Genomic DNA, 15,694 nt, shown 5'->3' with positions numbered 1-15,694 from the left:
AGAGCGGAGGGAGCAAGAGCAAATTTGCTCCCTCCTCGTTTCCCACGCCTTCTCTGTCTACAGTGTCAAACAGTGCATCTACAGTGTCAAACAGTATATTTTCTCCTTCATTTGCTCTTTCCACTGTGGACGGTCTCAGCACATCCAGACGTGGCCAGGAAGCAAGCAGAGGCATCGAATAACCAAAGTCGCGACCCCAGTCGTTTACTATTATTGCTGCGATGCGGTAATGTCCATTTAGCTGAAATTCCACCCCAGATTTTGCATAAAGAAAACATTTTAGATCGCGGGCTCTGCAGCATCTCGGACACTAAAGTTTTGAGCAAAAGTGCAATAATGCCTCCCTAAACAAAACAGATCAAGATCGATCAAAACCGGGCTCGGCTAACACGAGGGGAGAAGAAGGCCAGGTAGATCTGACCAAGAAACAATCCGACGAAGGGGTTAGATGGCCATTCTCAGTGGAGTTTTACGAGACTTTCAAGCCATTTAATTTTGCTGATGCGGCATAATATTTTAAAAAATGATATTTATGATGAAAGAGAAAGGAGATTTTCATGAAATACATCCAACTCGATTACCTAGTTTTTTTAGACATCCGTGCAATAAAACCATGCATTGAAACGTGTCGGAGAAAAAATAAAAGAAGAGGCTGCAGCAACGGAAAAACAAAAGGGTAAATGCGGGATTAAACAGCTGGGGGTGCTGTTGCTGTGGGTGGGCACCCCTATCGATGAGGCTAAGGTGGACCTATCTGTACTGCGACCGGTGCCACTCGTGCGGCACCTTAAATATGCTACCCACCACCCGCACCTCTCTCTCCTCAAATATATTGTTTTTTAGGCTCCACGGCTGCTGCCCGTGTGATCTTGAATCTGATCGTGTCAACTGGACCGGGCGCCACAAGTACGCGCGTCCGGGGGCGCTCGTGCGAGTGTACGAGCCCCGAGTGAGTTCAAGCTCGCGGCAACTTTGCTCTGGCGTCGCCTGTTTTCTGACCGATCAAAGTGTCCGGTTGCCCAGGTGCCGTAGTCCAAATTTATGTTTGACTATGCTGCATGGAGTAGCACGCATCCCACTTCCCGAGTTTCAGTTCTCCTAGTACCACCGCTTCAAATATTTTTGTCCTTCCGCATTTAGAAATTAGGATCAGCAACAGACATTAAAGATATTCGATAAAAGATAAAATTGTTTGAACGAAAAGGAGTTTCAACTGATCTAGCTGTCCGAAACGGCCAATTGTAGACTACTAGTCTCAATGTATAGTTTTATTACACAGTTATCTAGAGTAAAAACTTGGTATTATCTAGAGTAAAAACTTGGTAACCAAATCAGATGAGTGATATGGGGATGAAACTCTTCTCACATTTCATTAAACTTTTTTTTCGCTCTTCTCATAATTATCCTACCACATCAACAAAATTTAATGTCCATGAAACTCCCATGAAAACTCTACTGAAACTGGCCTAGTAATAGATTTACAACTATCTAGCCACTCAACTTATAAAAAAAAACTACTCCCTTTATCTCAAAATGAGGGTAGTTTTAGCATTCAAATAATGTTCCATACAGAGTGTAGTTTTAGTTTATTATGAAATTCATCTAATTAAAGCAATATCTAAGTACCATAAAAGCATTGTATAAAAACACATATAGCAAATTAAATATTCAGTAGATATTACTTTTCTAATTCCAATGCATATGCATTATGCATTCATTGAGGATTAGAAAACCAAATAAATACTAACACGGCTTTCAGCCCCAATTCCTAGAAGTAATTATGGGTAATAAAGTCATTTTTAGAATGACTAAGGCCAGTCTCAGTGAGAGTTTTATGGGCACAGATATTTAGACTGAGAACTAGGTAGCCGTGCCAGATGAGTTTCATGGTGATGAAACTCTCCTCACATCTCATGAAACTCCATCATTCTTTCTTTGCCATATCAGCAAAATTAATGATATTTAATTTCATGAAACTCTTCATGAAACTCCTATTTAGATTAACCTAATATGTCTGAAACTTTCTAAAATAACACTTATTTTAAGACGGAGGGAGTATGAGCTTTATTCCCCAACCAATTTCAAATATGCCAAATTCAAATATGCCAAATGTCGTTTGGTATTGGAGCAAATTTCCAATATCTATTACTAGACTACCATCCAAACAACTGATATTCGGTTTCCTTGATGCCAATTTTAAATTACAGGCTTTAATATCTACATCCAAACAATGCGTAATGGGTATCTGACGTTAGGAGAATTTCTTGGAAGTGAAATATGTGGCAGGCTCATTGGGCACTAGAGTTCTTTAGAAAACGCTATACAAAGTGGTTGAGGCTCACATGCTTTGAATCCTTCAAAATATGAACGGGAAGGAATACATCCACAAAACTGCCACCAACTTATATGGGTGGTATATGCAACGGCACAATTTGTTGGTGTTTGGTTGGGGGTGCATTTTGGGCCTTGTTTGGTCAGGGGTGAAAAAGTTTTCACACCCTTTGACCACTAATTAGAGGTATTAAATGAAGTTTAATTATAAAATAAATTCCATAATCATAGCACTATAGTATGTGTTGTAGCTAATAAGGCCTTTGACCGCATGAATAGAGGATGATTAGATGTGGTTACTATAACATCACTGTAGCCAATCATGGTGGAACTTGGCTCATTAGATTCGTCTTGAAAAGTTACACCCATCCGTGAAAAAGTTTCACAAATAAACTTTGTTTAGTACTCCATGTATACATTTGTTTTTTTTTGAAAAAAAATTCAGGCTTCTAACAAAACATGGCCTTGGTGACCATTGTGGGAGTAGGGCAAATAATTGCCAGTAGAGGGCAGGTTACCCCAGGGTGGGGACTGGGGAGCCTCGGCAACAGTGTTTGTCGGAGTAACAAATGGTACCAAACGACCTGAGGACTCTCTGTCACCCCTTCTCTGTAAATGTAAGCTGTAGTAAAGTTACAAGAAGATGGTGCCCTGTATTTGAATAAATTGTTTAATTTTGGCTTAAAAGTTTTCTTTCACTAGTGTTGCTAAAAACTGTTTCAAGGGTGATGCATGTTTTGGTCCGGCGAGAATTTTAGGAAAAGCAGCTGTATGCAAAGTCAACTACATAGTAGTCAACTGTAAATGAGAGGATCATTTTTTCTCTCTCCTCTCCTAGTACTAGGCACACTTTGACCTAGGACGATGAGATTGTACTTGCACACAAAAAGCGTAGTTTGACCCCATTTTAGAAACAGTTTCTGATGCGTCCGTGGCGATGTGGTCAATTTGACTACGATCAAGGCAGCTCATTGCTCCGTTGTTAACACTCAAGCGCTAAGGATTAATAGTGACCGTACCGTTCGTTCTTTTGTTTTTTTTAAAACAGCTTACTACGTGGTCACAAGTTGAAATTTGCTAATCTCCAAATTCGCTTGACCTTGTCGAGAGCTGCTGCTTCAGCAATCAGCAGCGCGGCCCTATGCACCTGCGTTTGGCCGTTTCTACAAATTTTCTCTCTCTACCTGCATGTTTGACTGCACCTTTGCAGCAGCCTAGATGCTAGGCTACTCTACGCTGGACCATCCTCCTAGTCCTAGCTATAGCCCCTCCTTGATTATGGTCCTGTTTGAAACGGCAGTCCAAAAAAGCGCGGCGCGTATAAGCTTTAAGCGGCTCGAATATCTCTTCTCGCTATTTTGGGACTCCACGTTCAAGAGTTTGGCGGGATTAATCTGATTATTTGGCTCATAATCGAAGCAACCGCGGAAACAAACAGAGCCTAAAGCGAAACGAGATTAAGTACTGTAGAGAGAGGTGGAATGAACGAGAACTGTCGGTCTGGAGCAGACGGATGAGATGTGTGATACAGTAATGAACAGTACCGATGTGAACAGTACCCCCGAGTACTGTTTGTTACAGTACGACGGTGATACGTCGGGATGCTGTACCATTAGACTCATTTACTGTTCACATCCGTTTTGATGTAGCAAATGATCCATGCATGGAGTACTAAATGTAGAAAAATAAAAAAACTAATTTCATAGTTTTGATGTACGTTGCGAGATGAATCTTTTGAGCTTAGTTAGGTCATGGTAGGATAATATTTACCACAAACAAACGAAAAGTGCTACAGTATCTGATGTGACTTTTTCATCCAACTTTTCGTGAATCTAAACACACCCATACTCAAGCGTAGAACACTGAGGCCGTGTTTAGTTAAAAAATCAAAATTCCAAAAAAAAATTCCGGCACCTGCATGGAGATTTAAATGTAGACGAAATAAAAAACGTATTGCGACTGCTGTCTGTAAACGGCGAGACGAATCTAATGAACCTAATTAGACTGTAATTAGATGCTAAATTGCTACAGTAATGCTACAGTAAATAACCTCTAATGACGGATTAATTAGACTCATTAGATTCGTCTCGCGATTTACAGACAAATTCTGAAATTATTTTTGTGATTAGTCTATGTTTAGTACTTCAAATGTAGAAAGATGCATTTTCAAAAACTTTACAACGCGCAACTAAACACGGCCTGAGTAAATAATCGAAAAGGAGGAGGCCAAGGAAAGGAAACAAAAGGCAGCCTTATTTTTTCTCCCTCCTTTCTCCCTCCCTCTCTCCCTTTGCCAAGATCCTTCCTGCCTCGCTTCTGCTACTATATAGCTCCCCCTCGCCTTGCATTCTAGAGAGGGAGAGATATAGAGCAGGGAACAGCAGCCCGGGGGTGAGCTGTGTGAGGCTTCAACAAAGCTAAGTGAAGCATTCACACACCATAGGAGTATATACACATACACATATATAGACAGAGATCGAAACTCTTGCAGGCTACATGCTTGGGAGATGAAACTTGGGTGTGGTGGTGGCCGTCGATGATGGCGGTGGCGGGGGAGCTCGCGCTTGCCGCCCTGGCGGCGATCCTGCTCGCCTGGCTCCTGGCCCTGGTGCTGAGCCACTTCCTGCCCTTGCTCCTGAACCCCAAGGCCCCCAGGGGTAGCTTCGGATGGCCGCTCGTCGGCGAGACGCTCAGGTTCCTCGCGCCCCATTCTTCCAACACGCTGGGCGGCTTCCTGGAGGATCACTGCGCCAGGTAAAAACTCCAGCGCCACGGGCTCCGTCCTTTCCTTTTAAAATTTTTACGGCCACCATCCATGATGAACAGGCAGGCCACATCAGATCCTCTCTTCCCCCCTGAATTACCGCGCAATTAAGTATTGCACCATTATTTCATGTGTGCCAGCCAAAAGGCGATGCGGCTGTCCTGTCTACGCAGCTTTATCATGCATGCATGCATCTATCTTTCATGTTTTTTTTTGCCTTGTTCCGAGCCCGTGACAGTAGTGAGGTGAAACGAGAGACGGTAAAGGTTAAACTAACGCTAGCTGATTAGCATGCATGGTGTGGCACTAGTTATATTAACCGCTAGCAATAATGATGTTGGTGTGGACTTTGTGTGGTTGATGCTGCAGGTATGGGCGGGTGTTCAAGTCCCACTTGTTCTGCACCCCCACGGTGGTGTCCTGCGACCAGGACCTCAACCACTTCATCCTGCAGAACGAGGAGCGGCTGTTCCAGTGCAGCTACCCGAGGCCGATCCATGGCATCCTGGGCAAGTCCTCCATGCTCGTGGTCCTGGGCGAGGACCACAAGCGCCTCAGGAACCTCGCCCTCGCCCTCGCCCTGGTCACCTCCACCAAGCTCAAGCCCGGCTACCTCGGCGACATCGAGAAGATCGCGCTGCACGTCGTCGGCTCATGGCGCCAGGACGGCGGCGGCGGTAGGGTCGTCGCCTTCTGCGAGGAGGCAAGGAAGGTTAGCAACTGTACTGCCCGGCCGCATGGCTAGCTGCTCCTGATGATCGACTCCTGAGTCTATCGGTCATCAGCAGAGTGGCATGGACATGAATACATGATCCCCTTGATACACATGGAGAGAAAACCTCTGCGCATGCATGTCAAGTTGTCAACGACGGGCATCGTCGTGTTGTCACTTGCCATGCTGCTTCTGCATGAATCTTTTTCCATGGTGACTTTGACTTACCAGGGTCTTTTTCCTTTTTCCCCCCTCTGGTGTGGCGTGTTCTCTGTCCTTGAAGAAGCACAGTTCGCGTTCAGTGTGATAGTGAAGCAGGTGCTGGGGCTGTCACCAGAGGACCCGGTCACTGCCAGGATACTGGAGGACTTCCTGGCCTTCATGAAGGGCCTCATCTCCTTCCCTCTCTACATCCCAGGGACCCCATATGCCAAGGCTGTCCAGGTAATCATCCTGACCTGTTTTGATTATTCCACATTAATAAATAAAAATTATATTTTTTCTTACATTAGTAAAGTTGCATTATGATTATACAGTATGTAACAGTGGTTTATTCTGCTGTCTCCTGCTCCTAATAACCCACACAGGCTAGAGAGAGGATATCCAGCACTGTGAAGGGCATCATCGAGGAGCGGAGGAGTCCAGGGTCATGCAAGAAGGGCGATTTCCTTGACGTGCTCCTGTCAAGCAACGAGCTCTCCGATGACGAGAAAGTGAGCTTTGTGCTGGACTCCCTGCTGGGAGGATACGAGACCACCTCGCTCTTGATCTCCATGGTCGTATATTTTCTTGGGCAGTCTGCAGAAGATCTGGACCTGGTCAAGGTAAAATACATGCCTTTTTTTTTACTGTAATGAGGACACAAATGATAGCTAGCTGTTAGGCCGGTGGCCATCAGTAAACTATATGCGAACATGCTATGCACGCAGAGGGAGCACGACAGCATAAGATCCAACAAAGGGAAGGAGGAGAGCTTGACTTCAGAAGACTACAAGAAGATGGAATATACCCAACATGTAAGATGGCCACTCACTATGTACTGTATAAGATTTGTTGGGCTGTGTTTAGATCCCTGGAAGAGTGGGAGAAAAAATCACATCGGACACTGTAGCACAATGTAGCACTTTTCATTTGTTTGTGGTAAATATTGTCCTACCATGATCTAACTAAGCTCAAAAGATTCGTCTCGCAACGTACATCAAAACTATGCAATTAGTTTTTTTATTTACCTATATTTAGTACTCCATGCATGTGTCATTTGCTATATTTAATGTTTCGATGTGATGGAGATGTGATGAAAAGTTTGGATTGGGGGGGGGGTTGTGGGAACTGAACACAGCCTTGGTAACCAAAGGACTTTCTCTTTCTTTTTTCCCCTTCTGTTAGCAGCAAGCTACAGAAATGACATTGTGTCGATATTCAGACTAATTGCGCCTGTGATGCTTATGTGCATGCTCTTGCAGGTTATCAACGAGGCTCTGAGATGCGGCAACATAGTCAAGTTCGTCCACAGGAAGGCCCTCAAAGATGTCAGATACAAAGGTAAACAAACCCTGCATCAGCATCGTAATGAGGCTTTCGTAGCAGTTTCCATTTGTGCTCATCACATGATAATGGATCAGAGGCAGAGGGGATGGTCGCACCTTTAATCCTGATTTTTAAGCATTATGATGCCTACAAACACCTAGCTTTTGATAGACGAAGATGCTCAAAAGCAAGTGGCTCTCCCTTTTGCTCTGTTGCAGAGTATCTGATTCCATCTGGCTGGAAGGTCCTACCCGTCTTCAGTGCTGTTCATCTGAACCCCTCGCTTCATGGAAATGCCCAACATTTTCAACCCTGTAGATGGGAGGTATGCTATTTTCTTTCCATTGGTAGTGTACTTTTGACCTGCCATCTATATTGGTAGTGAACTAACGAGCTGATGATTCATACAAGGCCATAATTAACAGCTTAGCTTTGTGATAATAAGCTACCTATTCAAACCTGAAATATACAATTAAAAGGCTAGAGCACCTATCAAACAAGCTTATCTGGGGGGCTTTTAGGGAATCTTCTTTAAAGTGTGTACTCTAACTAATTGCTTCCTTTAATTAGTGAGTGTCCACCTGTGACATAATTACCTGCAACTATCCTGGTATCTTCAGATGCCAAGCAAGCTGCCTGAGGCTGCAGTGCCTGTTGTCAATGGTCCTTGCCATGATACTCTCATTCAAAGCCAGCATCCTTGGCTTTGCTTCATTTTTTTATTCCTTTTATAATGTTCATGGCTTAATTCATATGCACGCGTAACTTATCTGATTGTTGTATCAGGGCTCAAGCCAAGGGACAAGCAAGAGGTTTACGCCGTTCGGTGGCGGGCCTCGGCTCTGCCCAGGATCGGAGCTTGCTAAAGTAGAGGCTGCTTTCTTTCTCCATCACCTTGTGCTCAATTATAGGTAAAACGATGGGAGTATTTGTCCTACTAGAGTTGGAGATGCCTACATAAATCACTGGTACAGTCACAATAACAAAACTGACAAATCAAAGCAGCAGACAAGCATCATAGACATTTCTAATAACCGGCATAAGAAACTAATGCGGTGGGACAGCTTACTCTAAATTTAAATATGGACGATGCAAACTACAGGAAAGCAGAATAATGTGCTTATCATTGGATTGAACCTAGTAATACTAAGACATACTAGTAAGGCATGGCAAGGTGGTCATTGGTCAACAATGTCGAATTGAGAAAACGGACAAAACATGAACAAGGAAGCAGAACAATCAGGTTAGCAGTGTTACACTAGTAACACAAACTATTGAAAGTAATGGCAAGAAGTTTATGGCGTACCACTTGCCTCCCTTATTTATGTTTTCATCGACAGGGACCGCAAGTCTTAAATTAAATCTCATGTAGTTTTGGATCCAGAACTTTAGAACATATTATCAGACTACAAACACACAGTACAAGCATGGCTGCATGGCAGCGTGGAGTTTTATACAAGTAGGCTATGCAAGTTGAGTGGTACGAACGAACCAGATAGAGAACACTATTGTGTGATCAAACTGCCAAATATACTTGTTGCCTTGCAGATGGAGAATCGATGGCGATGACATTCCAATGGCATACCCGTACGTGGAGTTTCAGAGAGGTCTGCCAATAGAAATCGAGCCAATCTGCCATGAATCTTGACTTGGCCTGAAGGCCCGGTCACGGCGAGTTCATCTGTTAGCTAGAAGGTACCTGCACGGGAAACATCCATGTCCATGAACGGCGTGAAGTTTCATGAAGTGAAGAAACACTGTGCACTAGCTTGTAAGTAGCTAGCATGAGGCAGCTGAGACTGTGATTTATGATGTACATGATGTAGATATATTTTCCCCATGGCAATTGCTCGAGGTGGTTGGTTCACTTCAGTACTTCACCCTGTAACATTCTCCACTGTGGCTCAACCACTGTTCTATACGAGAAGTTTGGACTCCTGGGATTCGGAAGGCTTTAGTTTATCACTTCGGACTTCGGAGCTTTTAGGACTTTGATTTGATTAAACATCTTCTAGCAAACGACCACACTGAACTTAATTTGGAGTGTCATTTACCGGTTAGTTCTTTTGAATTTGGTCGAGCAGTCGCTTCAGAGTTCAGGTCGTCAATCTTAAGGAGCAGAGGATGAGAGGAGACGGACGCGAAGATGTCTTTAGAGCTTGACGTACTGCACGTGCACGAAGTGCCTGCCCAGAGATGACAGAAGTCATCTGGCTGTCCAGAGATTTGCCATCTTGACCGCCAGCAGTTCTGGAGCTTGACTGAAGTCTGAACTTTGAGATAATTCACTGTGGCTATTTTCTATGCAAAAATTCAGACTGCATATAACGCTGTTATCCTTTTCTCATTTATGCCGGTGGCCCTCTTATTCTGACTCTTGTCATATGATCATGTTTTCATATGTAAGAAGTTTTTTCTCAGACTATATCTGACCCAAAGGTTTCCTTGGAAAAATTGAATTTATTATCTTATTATTTGGCCAACAAACGGAGCCTCCACGTTCGCTCTCAAGGCCTAGAAATTCCCACATTAATCGAAGAAAAATAGAAAAATAAAAATTACCCACCACTGCCATTATGATAAAAATTAGCCTAAAATACCCTGTGCCTAATTAAAAATCACCCACCAATGCCATTATGAAAAATTAAATATAAAATATCATTTAGCTATGTATCAGTTACAAATATATACTATTAATAAAAACTAAAGCTAACAACAATCAATCAAAATAAAATGAAAATAAGAATAATTATCTGCATAATATTATTAAAGCTCAACAAATCAAATTGTTATTATAGGTAGATCATAGTTGAATTGTTTTAATCAACAATTAAGATATAATTTACGATAACAAACAGGATGATGTATGATAAAAAAATAGTATAACCTTTAAGTAAGGATACAACGACATACAAATTTTTGAATTTTCAATACTAGCCGCGCAAATGCGCGGGCTATACGCCTAGTTAGGTATAGTTCATAGTTCACATGTTCTGCATGGGCAAGTGGGCAACAAAGCAAGCAGTAGATGATGGTCCCGGCTCTTTGGGTGAGTAACTAAAAATCATGTTAATTTACAAGATAACTGCGAACATAATACCTGGAGGACTATATTGCAAAAAAAATATATCATTTTGGTTATTTACTTCAACCTACCATCAAATGATATGGCAACTTCTACTTTACAGGAAAAAAAGTCAGTGTTTTGAATGGTGGTACATCATGAATCCATTGGGTGCTCATGAAAGTAGCAATTAGGATATTAAAGGTTTTTTTACAATTGATTTTAAAGGTTAAGTGTTGCACTGATGTACTCTTGCATCTTTGAACCATAAACCAGGATCCAACTATTGCACTGATATTCTCTGTTTTCCTTTTTTTAAACTAACTCACAGGAGTTCTTTGTAGCTACTATTGATCCTAAATTCAGACCTGAATTAGTTGTCGTGATTTTGTTCTTCAGTAAAGAGTAAAGATGGAAACAAAGCGCATAGACCTGACGCTCAGCAATGCTAGATCCATCGACGGGAAAGCGCCAGGCCGCCAGCCACCAGGCGCATCCACCGACGGGAAAGCGCCAGCCACCAGGCGCCGTCGCTAGCCTGAGGTCGCGTCGCTGTGTTTGCATCCAATCCGATCCATGGCTAGTAGTAGCATCCTTCGCCGTAGTCTCTCGCCACCGCGCGCGCGGCGCGCGCCCTCGACGCCGCCGATCGGCCCTGCCGCGTGTGGCATCATCTCCGGAGAAAAGGACGGAGGGTGGGTCCATCGGCGGCGGCGCGACGACGACCGGAAAACAGGCACAATAAATCGCGTTCCGGATATTTACGGATATAGCCCTCAATAGTTTTCACACGCCCTTGGATCGCAATCTCACTATAGGCCACCCCTCTAATTTCGATCGAGACTTTTAATCGCGATCCGAGTATTTGCATATAACACCATAATATTTGCGAGCAGGTCCCCAGCCTCGACCGATCATCCTCCCGGCCGAAATCAGGAAGCCCCACTACCTGTTCAGCCTTAGCGCGATCCGTGTCCATTTTAGCCGAGTCGAGGTCGATGGGCAACCATTTTTTTAGCCCCACAAAAAAAAGCTCTTGAAGGGCAACATCGATTCCATCCTGCGACGTGTTCGGTTGGCTAGTTGCCAGCCAGCGCTGGCTGGTAGCCGCGCTTTTCACGTCCGCCCAGGTCGCGGTAGAGTGATTTTTTTCTTAATTTATTAAAAAGATGGAGGTGCTTAGCAGCTTCGAGAGGAATGCATGGACGGACAGATCCTGCAGTGTATGCTTCGGTGTTCGTGCCGTGCTCTGATGATCACACGCTCACGCAGGCCTAATCCAATTTGAAGGTCTGCTGGGAGATCTGTAGATGTTCAGAATCACACCTCCCCGAATCATGGGTTATGAGTAATTTTAGGCTATCGGCAATCTCAATGATTCCAAATTTGCCATCGCATGAGAATGTGGGCACAGTGCAGGCCTTGATTTTTCTGTTCTAGTCTTGAGAAAAAAATGTGCAAAATGAGAAAAAAAAACAATTGTTTGGCCCATGCAGGTCTCGAACCTGCGACCTTCGCGTTATTAGCACGACGCTCTAACCAACTGAGCTAATAGGCCATCTTGCTCCATCAGTTATTATTATTGTATTTCAAATTGAACGCATCGGTTAGAGTTAGACGCTCCACGTCTATGATGTTTATTTACACTGTGCGCTGCCACTAATATAATGAGGCAATCAGCTGCGTAAGGAAGATAACACTTTCTCATTCAGAACAAGAGCATAGTAGACATCATGTCATTCCAGCGCACCATTTATTCATGAGAGGACATATTTCAACATACGTACAGGCACAACAACATAATGGCTGTCAACATTCTCGGAATAGTTTCACAAGCACACAAACTGGAGAGGACAGCATCTACCGCTACCATCTTATTGAACTGAATATAACTAGGGAAGCAACTGGATCAGCAGAAATCCATTTTAACATGTGCAGTGAGGATCAGTCATCTTACAAGTTGGCGACACCACCGAGCTTCAGGTCTTGGGCTTAGGATTTTAGGAAATCTGGCTGATTCGTGACTGATCGGACCCATGCCCATTTGTGATCATTCACATCAACAGGGTTCTTTGCCACAGCAACATCTTCCAACGGTATGTAACTGTAAGTCCCATTTATCGGACCAGGTACAAAGCCGGTAAACCCAGCCATGACCCCATGGATCGCCGAATGCGCCAGCAAGGTACAATACAAATTGTCGGTAGCATTTGCGGGGACAGCTCTAATCATGTATGTAGGATCAATGTATTTCACAGTGAACAGTTCATCGGGATGCTCTTTCTTCCACCATCTACCAAGCTCAGATTTCAGCCATGGACCTACATCAAGAAATACAATGTTGCCAGACTCATCCTGTTCTCGCTTCTGATCTTCCGTCCGGGGAATCAGTTCCTGACCAGCTCCTTCAGCAACCACAACGACAGCATGCCCTTTCTTCTTTATCCGTTCATATAGGAACTCAAACAGACCTCCCTTGCCTTCCAGGTAGAAATCAACCTCTGGAATCAAGCAGCAGTCGACGTCACGGCTGCTCAGAGTGGCATGAAGGGCGATATGACCTGTACTCCTCCCCATAAGTTTGACAAGACCTATGCCATTGACAGCGCTAACAGCCTCAACATGTGCTGCATCAATTGCCTGCTGAGCGATCTCCACCGCGGTTTGGAAACCAAATGACCTGTCTATGATGCCAATGTCATTGTCCACAGTTTTCGGGAAGCCCGTAATGGATATGTTCAAACCACGGCGTTTGAACTCCTGAAAGATTGCCACAACTCCTCTCATGGTTCCATCCCCTCCAATCGCATATATCTTTAGTAAAGAAGAAAGATTTGAATGTGATCAGTTTATAATTAGTCCCAAATATATGCAAAGAAGGGAAACAACTGATTCTGAACCAAAGGTTATTGGGTTTTTTGGATCCATACCATTACAATTTTCAATGTTTGGAGAAACGCCATTACTATTCGTCTATTTTGAAACATACCATTACAATTTTTCGCTTCTCGCAAAAATGACACAGAATACGTATGGAGACAACCTGGGCCCAGCTGCAGGTGTATATGAATACGTATATTGCAATGAAGGCCCTCTCTCCTATCACTGACTCGCGGGCCCCACATGTCATCATCTTCTTCCTCCTCTCGCCATCTTCCCATTGCTGAGCGCCCGTTGCCAGTGGTGCCAATGCCACGAGATAGCCCATAAGCCCCTCCTCGGCGACCACCTCCCTCATCGTCCCCAGCACGGTGCGGCTGCCCTCCGTTCCGACCCTGGTCATGAGGCGCGTCTTGACGATGTCCAGCGGAGTGGTGAGTGCGGCGGATATAGCCCCTGCAAGAGCACCGCAGAGCACGCTCTCCCCTGGCGTGAGGCTCTCCTTGTGGCGACTCTTGAGGGTGAATGCCTTAAGGTACTCGAAGGAGTAGTAGCTGAGCACCCCGGTGGGGAGGTTGCGGAGGAGCGTGGCGGCGTATCCCGCGTACAGGCCGAAGAAGCCGTGGGTCTGGATGATGTGGAGGAGCACCTCCCAGGAGCGGCCTGTGGTGGCGCCGGACTGGAGGCGCTGCGTGATGAGCTCCTTGGGGACCATGATGGCGGAGGAGGAGATGTTGCCGCTGGCGCCGGCAAGCGGGGGCACGAGGAAGGGCGGGAGGTGGGGGCGGAGCAGCGACTTGGCGAGCTCGCAGGTGCCGAAGTAGACGGCAGAGGAGGAGGCGGAGCCGAGGATGACGGCGGAGAGGCCGCGGTAGAGGCCGAGGGGCCCGTCGGTGCGGAGGATGTCGAGGAAGACCTGCCAGGCGGTGGCGGAGGGAGCCGCGGCGGCCTGGAGGCGGGTCTTGACGGCGTCGATGGGGAGCAGCGCGGCGTAGGTGAAGGCCCCCGCGGCGGCGCTCGCGCAGGCCCCGTTGGCGGCGCACGCGAGAGGGGTGGGGACTGCTGGCTTGGGCGCTGCGGCGGCGGGGGCGGCTGCGGCGGGGGAGTGGAGGAGAGCCGGAAGATGCGCCGGATGATGCGCCGGAAGACGGGGGCTCAGCAATGGGAAGATGGCGAGATGAGGAAGAAGATGATGACATGTGGGGCCCGCGAGTCAGTGATAGGAGAGAGGGCCTTCATTGCAATATACGTATTCATATACACCTGCAGCTGGGCCCAGGTTGTCTCCATACGTATTCTGTGTCATTTTTGCGAGAAGCGAAAAATTGTAATGGTATGTTTCAAAATAGACGAATAGTAATGGCGTTTCTCCAAACATTGAAAATTGTAATGGTATGGATCCAAAAAACCCAAGGTTATTTCGATGCCGTCGACCGTCGTGTATAACAAACAGTTCAATAACACATATAGGCTACTTTGTCATTCTAAATCCTGAATGTTCAACTGATAGGACTACTACTCTTCAGCAATCGCTAATATCCATAGTTGATTCCAAATATAAAGGGATTCAAGGGTGTGAAGTGTAAAGCAATTTTACATTGCTCAGTGTTTGCTTGCTCTTACCTGCGTATACCCGCGCGCGACGATGCCGTCGACAATCTTGGCGAGATCGAACCCGCCCCGCGTGGTCTTGAGCGCGGTGCCGCCCTTCTTGTGCCAGCCGTCGACGGCGGCCGTGTCGAGGCGCACGTGGTCCTCGTCGCCGCCGTAGAACCCGCGGTACCCCGCGGCGACGCCGAAGACGTCGCGGACGCCGTAGAGCTCCTGGAGCCCGACGGCGAGCTCCCTCAGCACGGTGTTGAGGCCCGGGCAGAGCCCCCCGCAGGTGACGAGCGCGGCGCGCGCGCGGGCCGGGTCGGCGGCGAGGTCCCGCCGGGGCCCCGCGCGGCGGTATGCGACGAGCGGCGAGGGCGCCGCGGAGGCGAGGTCGAAGAAGGCGTGGCGGAGCGAGACGTCCCCCGGGGAGATGAAGAAGGTGGGCGGCAGGTGGCGGTAGTAGGGGTGGCGGGTGATGGGGTTCGGGACCGCCGCCGGGCGCGGGGACGCGAGCGCGGAGGGGAGGCGCGGCACGTCGCGGAGCGTGAGCGGCGGGAGCGTCACGGTGGTGCTGGTCGGGGCCGTGGCGTCGGCGGCGGGGTCGGGGCCGACGGAGCTCTGGGCGGTGGGGTCCATGTGTCGGCGAGCGAGAGGCTGGGGTGGGAGTGGGACGGTCGAAGAGTCGAAGTCGAACGGGGGGACTGCGGGTGGAAGTGGGGGGGGGGGGGGTGTTAGTTTAACTAGTCGGCGACGCGTGGCGGTTTCGGCGCCGGGTTTCGAGAAACTGTGGAGGCGCCGCGTCAGGGGGGCGCGTCATCGC

General features: G+C 46.6%; 2 protein-coding genes and 1 non-coding gene across 4 annotated transcripts; 1 reads left to right on the top strand and 2 right to left on the bottom strand.

Annotated features, from left to right (window-relative positions):
* The first annotated feature begins 4,627 nt into the window (after positions 1-4,627).
* LOC120641205 (cytochrome P450 724B1) lies at positions 4,628-9,291 on the top strand. Of its 2 annotated transcripts, XM_039917222.1 has the most exons (9): positions 4,632-5,085; positions 5,465-5,807; positions 6,099-6,251; positions 6,395-6,631; positions 6,737-6,823; positions 7,271-7,349; positions 7,553-7,659; positions 8,121-8,245; positions 8,883-9,291. In XM_039917222.1, exons 1-9 carry the CDS (start codon positions 4,868-4,870, stop codon positions 8,980-8,982), a joined length of 1,449 nt encoding a protein of 482 aa, XP_039773156.1. In that variant the 5' UTR covers positions 4,632-4,867; the 3' UTR covers positions 8,983-9,291. The 2 variants fall into 2 exon arrangements, with proteins under 2 accessions (XP_039773157.1, XP_039773156.1); XM_039917223.1 differs by lacking the exon at positions 8,121-8,245 and having other exon boundaries at positions 4,628-5,085.
* A 2,591-nt stretch (positions 9,292-11,882) lies between these two features.
* Positions 11,883-11,956, bottom strand: TRNAI-AAU. Its single transcript has one exon. It is a non-coding gene; the product is annotated as a tRNA-Ile (tRNA).
* Positions 11,957-12,122: 166 nt separating this feature from the next.
* LOC120641203 (ATP-dependent 6-phosphofructokinase 2-like) lies at positions 12,123-15,575 on the bottom strand. The gene is made up of 2 exons (XM_039917219.1): positions 14,902-15,575; positions 12,123-13,212 (listed from the first exon to the last, which is right to left on the bottom strand). Exons 1-2 carry the CDS (start codon positions 15,508-15,510, stop codon positions 12,391-12,393), a joined length of 1,431 nt encoding a protein of 476 aa, XP_039773153.1. The 5' UTR covers positions 15,511-15,575; the 3' UTR covers positions 12,123-12,390.
* Between the last annotated feature and the right edge of the window lie 119 nt (positions 15,576-15,694).

This window comes from Panicum virgatum, chromosome 7K (genome assembly GCF_016808335.1).
Source record: "Panicum virgatum strain AP13 chromosome 7K, P.virgatum_v5, whole genome shotgun sequence".
Lineage (NCBI taxonomy): Eukaryota > Viridiplantae > Streptophyta > Magnoliopsida > Poales > Poaceae > Panicum > Panicum virgatum.
The sequence above is the reverse complement of the archived record's forward strand: the minus strand, read 5'-3'. Positions and strand labels throughout refer to the sequence as shown.